We start from the raw sequence: 7,547 nt of genomic DNA on the forward strand, positions 1-7,547 counted from the left end.
ACACACACACACACACACACACACACACACACACACACACACACACAGACACAGACAAATTACTCATTGTACAACAGCCGGTCTAGCTACACTGTTATATTGAAGGCTAATGCTAGCAGCTCACTGCTGATCTTTGTGCTGTTTGGGACGTTTAAACTCCAGCAACCTGAGTAAAAGAGTTACAAATAGCTGCTGTTGTCATATGTGATTATTTAATCAAACTGTCCGTCACTGAACTGGTGAAACATCAAAAAAAGAAAAGATATTGCAGGTATCAAGGGACGTGAGGAGGGAATCACTCCAGAATCGTTGCTGCATTACGAGATCCAAACTAAACATTCAGTAAAGTCTGCAGGAAAGAATCCTGTTTTTATTATTATTACTGTTTGTTGACACTGAATGTAATGTACTGGAGGCCACGCCCCTGTTCTCCAGAGGTTAAACCCTTTAGATATTTACTGCCAGCTTCATGTTTGTGGATCAGGAACACTTTAACAATGGCGGACCGTTGTTAATGTTGAGTCCTTTGTCTCTCCGGCAGCGTACGGTCGGGAGGTTCCCGCCATCATCGAGCAGCCTCTGGAGGAGACCCGCGTCCACATCGGCAAGAACACCGTCACCTACGAGGCTCGGCTGCTCAAGGCGCTGTTCTACGACGTCATTGGCTGGAATAAGTGACATCATCACTGACGGTATTTGAACTTGACTGTGATCAAGAGACGGTCAACACACATAATAAAGCTGCTGTGCAAGCTCTATATTTCTATGAATCAAAAACATTTCCACGTTGTGACTTCCTCCGAGCAGCACACACACACACACACACACACACACACCACAGGGGAAGCTTTCATTTTGAACTGGAGCTCCAGGACATCTTACATAATCAGTTAGTGTTGTTTCTCTCTTCGTGGCCTCTTGCTTCACTTCACAGACTCTTTAACATTCAGTCGTGTAACTAAGCCGAGAGGATTTACATTCATAATCCCTGATGTTCTCTTATTGAGGATAACGTGTGTAAGTACAGCAGACTTCAGAGTTTGACTGGTTGTTTATTGATGCTAATATGAAATACATGATAACGTTTTGTATGTGACATTCATAGTTCATGCATAGTTACTCTTTGGTCTCTGTACAGTGGCCTCTAGTGTGTCTTTATATTTAGTAGATAAACATAAGTTAAAGGAAATAAAGTCGTTATTTTTGTCTTAATATGATGTTTTAGTTTTTAGATAAATACGATGCTTTTAATGGATAATATCATGAACCTCTTTTTAAGCCTTTTTACAGACGTCCTGCAGAACCGACCTGTAAGAACCTCTAACTACACTGAACACTAATTATACGACTGTATATTGTATTATTAGGGAGCCGGGGGACAATATTCAAAGAATAAAGTTGTGAATTTACAAGAAAAAAACTCACAAATTTACTAAATTCGCGCTTCATTTTTTAAGGTTCGATACATCCTCCAGACTTTGAGGTGAACTGGGGCCAAGTCAGAAAACAGGATGATTTGAGGGTTTTTTTCCTCATATATTTACAACTTTAATCTCCTAAATTCTCTGAATATTACCTCCTTCTGCTGGCTAAGTTAGTTTGTTTCTCTTTTCTTTAACCTACAATGGCCCTAAGGCTCCGTCTTGACTTCTGATCTCTCTCCTCTGTGAATCATCACCGAGCAGAGGAGAGAGATCAAATTATTTTACATCAAATTCAGACAAAAACTAGCGACCAGGAGATGAAATCACAGTTCCAGATGTCACTAACTATCCCTTCAACCATTACTCAGATAAACCGTGTGGCAAAAAGCAGAATATGAAGCGTTGGTTTACCCTGATTTCATTTATAAAGACGTAATAAATTCTGTAGCTAGATTACTGAACCACAGGTCAAACAACTGACTGTATCTGGAGACGACAGCAGCGTCACAGAGTTAATAATCTGCTGGATTTGAGAACCACTACTATCCTTGTTTGGGATTATTCGATCCATAGCTGTTGGTCAGATTTCACACCTGAGGATAATAATAGATTACAGAATGAAAAAGAAATAAAGGTCTATATTTTGTACCAAACAGCAACATCCCAGCGTTTTATTACGCATCGTCATCATCTTACGACTCGTGTTCATGAAGCAACATGTTGTGTCGGGGGTCCAGCCGTCTCTACGGGGGAGGGGGGGGGGGGGTTCAGGAGAGCGGCCTCTTCGTTATGTCCTGTTCGGTCAGGTAGTAGTTCAGGTATCCTCCCAGAGTACCGACCGCCACCGCCGTCATGTGACTGGAGCAGCCGTCTGAGACGACAACAGAGAGAGAATACGTTACAGACAACGAGCATAAAAACACTTCATTGCAAGTCAAAGTTCTGCCTTCAAACTATCACTGAGATGAAAGTAAACTAGTATCAACAGTAGAATGACTTCTGATTCAACAGTAAGAAGTACACATAGTGAAAATAGAGAAGTGGATCATATATCATATCACATCACAGTAGATGTGTCACAAACTACCTGGGAGTATTTTCTCCCTCCTCTTCACTCTCCTGTGAGGCTGCATCTGTTCCAGCAGCTCGTCTCCGATGATCTGAGAGATGATGCTCTCTGAGGACACAAACAGAGAAGATCAACTCTTCATCTCCATCTTCATCCAGGTGATGACCTCCATCTCATTCAGCCTGTCTACAGACGCCTGCTCAGGAACCAACACGTCTTCCTTCACACCACATGTTAAATCCTCTGTTGTTGTTTTCTAACACTCACTGTCTCTCCCGAAGCAGCCCACTTCCTCGTCCTGCAGCCGGAGGATGTGCTGCAGCCAATCGGCTTTGTAGAAGTCGGAGAAACCGCTCAGTCCACAAATCAGGACTGTGGACGGAGAGAAGCGCAACTCAAGTCAGTCGACACACTCCGAGACGTTCAGCAACACCTTCACTCACCTGCTGGATCCTTTTAGAGATATTTATAAAAGCTGTTTAGCTTCTGATTCAACCTTTTCTACGTTTTTACGATTGTTTGACATTTTACAGACAAACCATTAAAGGAGCAGTGTGTAGGCTTGAGTGATATCTAGTGGTGAAGTTACACTTTACAACCAACTGAACACTCCTTCGCTCACTCCTCCCTTCAGTGTGTACAGAACTACGGTGCCTTCAGGTAACATGAAATAACGCAAAAAGTCTCTCTCTACAGCCAGTGTTTGGTTTGTCCCTTCTGGGCTACAGTAGAAACATGGTGGCGGACTCCGCCTCCTGCTCCCTATGAAGATATGAAGGACTTATAGTAAGCTCACGAAAACACAACAATTGTTAGTTTCAGGTGATTAATTATTCACTAATGAAAGCAACGTTATGAATATTATATTTCTGCTGATAAACAATAAATAATACACACTGTACCTTTAATTAAAAGTATAATTGGATGATTAATCAGAATAATTATTGGTTGCAGCCTTAACAACAGTTTAATGAAGTGAGACTTGGCTATCAGATTATCCAAAGATCTTTATGAGTTTAAGGACTTCCAAAATCTGTTTTGAAAGCATGACGATTGCCAGAATTGGAGATACAAGTTTCTTAACTGACGAGCATAATATGCAAAACATATGCAGTTTGAAATCAGTACAAAATGTTTAGGAACACGTGTTGAAATACAAACTACAAAGAAAGAGAAGGAGAATAGTCCGAGGAGAGAGAGGTGATAGAGACCCACTGTTTTCCATGAAGATGTCCACCGTCTGTTCGGTCAGACCATCCCTCATGATGTCCTGGTTGGTTTTCATCATGTTGGAGCAGAAGATCTTCTGGTAGTTGCTTTCGGTCATGTTGGCTCGGGACGCTCGAGTGTCGCCCTTCAGCAGGTTGGTGCAGCCTCTCTGAGAAACACAAAGAGGTCAGCGTCTCAGAAAGTTGGAGGAGGCGAGGTCGTAAAGAGGGCGATCGATCATCAAGAACATCGACACCACTCTTGTTAGCTTAGCTTAGCATCAAGACCGGAAGCAGGAGGAAACCTCCAAACATCAGAGATACATCTACCAGCAACTGTGTATGCAGATAAAACCAGACAGCAACCTCCGGTTCTGAAGAGTGAAACTGAAGCTTCAAGTGTTAAAGCTGCATTCTCTATAGTGTCCACCAGGGGGCGACTCCTCTGGTTGTATAGAAGTCTATGAGAAAATGACTCTACTTCTCTCTTGATTTATTACCTCAGTAAACATTGTAAACATGAGTTTATGGTCTCAAAGTTGTTTCCCTTTAATTCCAGTCTTTATGCTAAGCTAATCTGATCGCCTCCAGCTACAAACTAAATGCATAAGACTGAATCAAATGAAGGCTTTAAGTGTTTTAATTCATGCCTCATATCTTCATGCCTCATATCTTCATGCCTCATATCTGGAGTGTCTGAGACATTGAAGAAGGACTGTAGATATCGTACACTAATATCAATATTATTACCAACTGGTCAAAGTGGAGTGAACCGTCTCACCATTCTTCCGATCATGAAGTAGAGCAGCTGGTGGGACAGCGAGTAGTGTGGACAGCCGAAGCGGGTCATGGTGTCCCGGCAGGGTTTGGTGACGATGCAGGGCGTCCCGTTTATCTTCCTGCTCAGGACAGAAGACGACGCGTCAGTTCCCTCTCACTGAAACATCATTCTTCTTTTAGTTTCTTTGTTTGAGACTCAAATTATAATTTAAAGCAGAATAAAAAACAACAGCAGCAAATCCTCACTTTGGACGAGCTGGAGGAAAACATGTTGCTCATTTTCACTGCATAAATGTAGTTTTGTTAGTATTTAGTTATTTTAAATAACTAAATCATTAAATTTAGATTAAAAATAACGTTGAAGATAACATTTATTTTTACAATCTACACTTGGAATGATGAAGGTAGTACAAAATATTTAATCTTTAATTCATTACTTAAGATTTTATTAAACGCTGTTAACGAATACGATTTTAGGAAGATAATGAGAATAAATATGAAACTAAATTTGAAACCCAAATTTATCTGGTTTCAAATCAAACACCATAACTAAGATTGTTAACAAGATATTTAGTCGTCTGATCTGTAGAGGAAACAATAAAGTGCATCTTTGGTTATTGACTCTTTCAGCAGATGAATCATAAACAGTTTCTGATTGTTTTGTGTGACACTCGAACAAATCGCTCCTAAATTTAAACCATTGACTGGACTGAAAACAAATAAAACGATATTAAAACTATTTTTTTGAGAGGTTTTGATTGCTTTTTCTTTCATTGGTTATTTGTTTGGTTTACTTATTTTAGTTGTTTAGTATATTTAGTTGTTTTGTTTGTTTGATTTCTTTGTTCTTTTGTATGCGTGCTTGTTTTTTTTAAATCAATAAATCATAAGAAACACAGAAATTTTGCACAGACAATGAACTCCTTTGCCTTCATTGACCACAAACTCGTTGTGCCTCAAGTTTGATTTTTTTCGGATAAATGGCCACTACAGACAGACAGACTTTGACTGTGTCACACGGGTCATGAACCTCTGTCTGGGTCACCTCCCTCCATCTCTCTGAGATTTCTGGTGGTGAAATGAAGTCGTGTGTGCGTGTGTGTGTGCGTGCGTGCGTGCGTGCGTGTGTGTGTGTGTGTGTGTGTGTGTGTGTGTCCTTCTCTGTGTTGACATGTGATATCGTACCAGGTTCCCAGCAGCAGCGTCAGACATTTGTCACTGAGCTGCTCGTCGTAGCACTCGGTGGTCATGGTGGAGGGATACACCAGGCTGCGATCCGTGGAGCTCCACTCCTGAGGAACCAACCAGAAGCTCCACGACAGCAGGGGCTCGAACTCTGAGTGAGGACGGGAGTAGTCATTAGGAGTTCATCTGATTCCATAAAATACAGTCATTGCAGGAAGAAGTATTCAGATCCTTTACTGCAGTCAAAGTACTAATACCACACTGTGAAAATACCCCACTACAGGTACAAAAACATAAGTAAAAGTATGTCACGTAGTTAGTTAAAGGTGTTGTACTTGTAGAGTTCTGATCATTCGGTTGCATTAAAGGGTTTGTTTACTGTTCCGACTTTACACCACAGGGCCTCTGGGTAATGAAGTCTTTCCCCCCCTCACCTCTGTAGTATTTGGGGTCGTTCTGCTGCAGCGCGGCGACGGCCTTGTTGAAGCTTTGGTCCAGACGTCTGACCAGAGCGACGGCGGTGGTTCTCTGAGCCCAGCTGACCGGGTCGCTGTGAGGCCACGTCCGAACAGCCTCCTTCAGCTCAGCTGGGACGCAAAAAAATAACATCAGAATCAGAGGAAACTCATTCGTTACACAAACAAAGTTAATTTGTGTGAGAGGTTCCCCAGAGGATGAACCCTACTTTTCCTCTTGCACCACCATGAGCTCCATGGTTGAGGTTTAGACTGAAATATCTCTACAACTATGAGATGGATTGACTGGAAACTTTGTGAAAAAAATCATGATCCTCAGAGGTTGACTCTTGGTGTCTTTGGTGATCCTCTGACTTTTCATCTAGCACCACCATGAGGTTCAAGATTGTGGTTTAGAGTGAAATTTCTCTCCAACCATGAGATGGATTGACATGGACATTTTGTTCGGACATTCATGTTCCCCAGAGGATGAATCCTGTTGACTTTGGTAATCCTCTGACTTTTCCTCTATGTTAAAATAATAACAATAATAATACACATTTTTGTAATAGCAGCATTCGGAGTAAACTAATAGAAAAAGCATTCAGTGTCCCACTAAACCTTAAAAACTAAAATAAGGGACTGTCTGTTTGGTTTGAGCTTCTTTAACTTTAAGTAATTCCCCTTTAAAACGTCCCATAATAATCAGGGTCGATCCACTTCACCAGTGACTAGTTGTATTAGTAGTAGTAGTGAACCACTTTATCTGAACCCCTGACAAAAACAAACTGCAGATATTTTCCAGATGTTTCCTGCAGCCGAGAGGAGAAAGTCTCCTTCTGCAGCCTGCAGCCCGGGACGTGTTTACGTACCCTGCAGCATGAGGAACCCGACCACCCCGTCCAGGTTGATGTGCTCGTGTTGCCGCTCCAGGAAGGATGCTCCCCGTGTGAGGCTGCTCAGGATGTCATCGATCACCTCCGCCCGCGACCCGGACAACACTGCGGCAAACAGAGCCAGCGCTGCGGCCCGCATGATCTCGCTCGGATTGTCCGCTGTGTTTGGAGGTTTGAAGGTGTCCGGGACAGAAAACAAGGAGAGAGGAGGACAAGCTGTGTCTCCTCTAACAACGGGGAGGAGGGGGGAGGCGGAGGGGGTGGGGGTCACATGACGTCACAGAGGCTGTCATTACGAAATCTAAACTTTAAAGTTATTTATCCTTTTATTTCTGGTTCACTTCATCTTATTTATGCTCCACTTCCTCAAAGTTTTTAAAACGGATAAAATGATTGCATTGTTCTAGGAGAACAACATATTATTTATTCAATGTTTCATTCCATGTTCTGTTGAAGAATAAGCTCAGATAATGTGTTAGATAGACAGAGAGAGAGAGAGAGAGAGAGAGAGAGAGAGAGAGAGAGAGAGA

The 7,547-nt window shown here is 42.0% G+C and overlaps 1 protein-coding gene across 1 annotated transcript; it reads right to left on the reverse strand.

Moving 5' to 3' along the window:
• Positions 1–1,032: 1,032 nt before the first annotated feature.
• Positions 1,033–7,265, reverse strand: LOC116378360 (UPF0764 protein C16orf89 homolog). The gene is made up of 8 exons (XM_031840221.1): positions 6,994–7,265; positions 6,101–6,253; positions 5,667–5,817; positions 4,483–4,600; positions 3,709–3,871; positions 2,761–2,865; positions 2,512–2,601; positions 1,033–2,295 (listed from the first exon to the last, which is right to left on the reverse strand). Exons 1-8 carry the CDS (start codon positions 7,154–7,156, stop codon positions 2,192–2,194), a joined length of 1,047 nt encoding a protein of 348 aa, XP_031696081.1. The 5' UTR covers positions 7,157–7,265; the 3' UTR covers positions 1,033–2,191.
• Between the last annotated feature and the right edge of the window lie 282 nt (positions 7,266–7,547).

Source organism: Anarrhichthys ocellatus, unplaced genomic scaffold (genome assembly GCF_004355925.1).
Source record: "Anarrhichthys ocellatus isolate YVR2014 unplaced genomic scaffold, GSC_Weel_1.0 scaffold2480, whole genome shotgun sequence".
Lineage (NCBI taxonomy): Eukaryota > Metazoa > Chordata > Actinopteri > Perciformes > Anarhichadidae > Anarrhichthys > Anarrhichthys ocellatus.

Coding starts and splice junctions, on each gene's coding strand:
- LOC116378360 (XM_031840221.1), bottom strand. CDS start 7,156: ATGCGGGCCGCAGCGCTGGCTCTGTTTGCCGCAGTGTTGTCCGGGTCG. Junction 5,818..6,100: donor CGACCCCAAATACTACAGAG/GTGAGGGGGGGA, acceptor GTCCTCACTCAG/AGTTCGAGCCCCTGCTGTCG. Junction 3,872..4,482: donor ACTTCATGATCGGAAGAATG/GTGAGACGGTTC, acceptor TGTGTTTCTCAG/AGAGGCTGCACCAACCTGCT.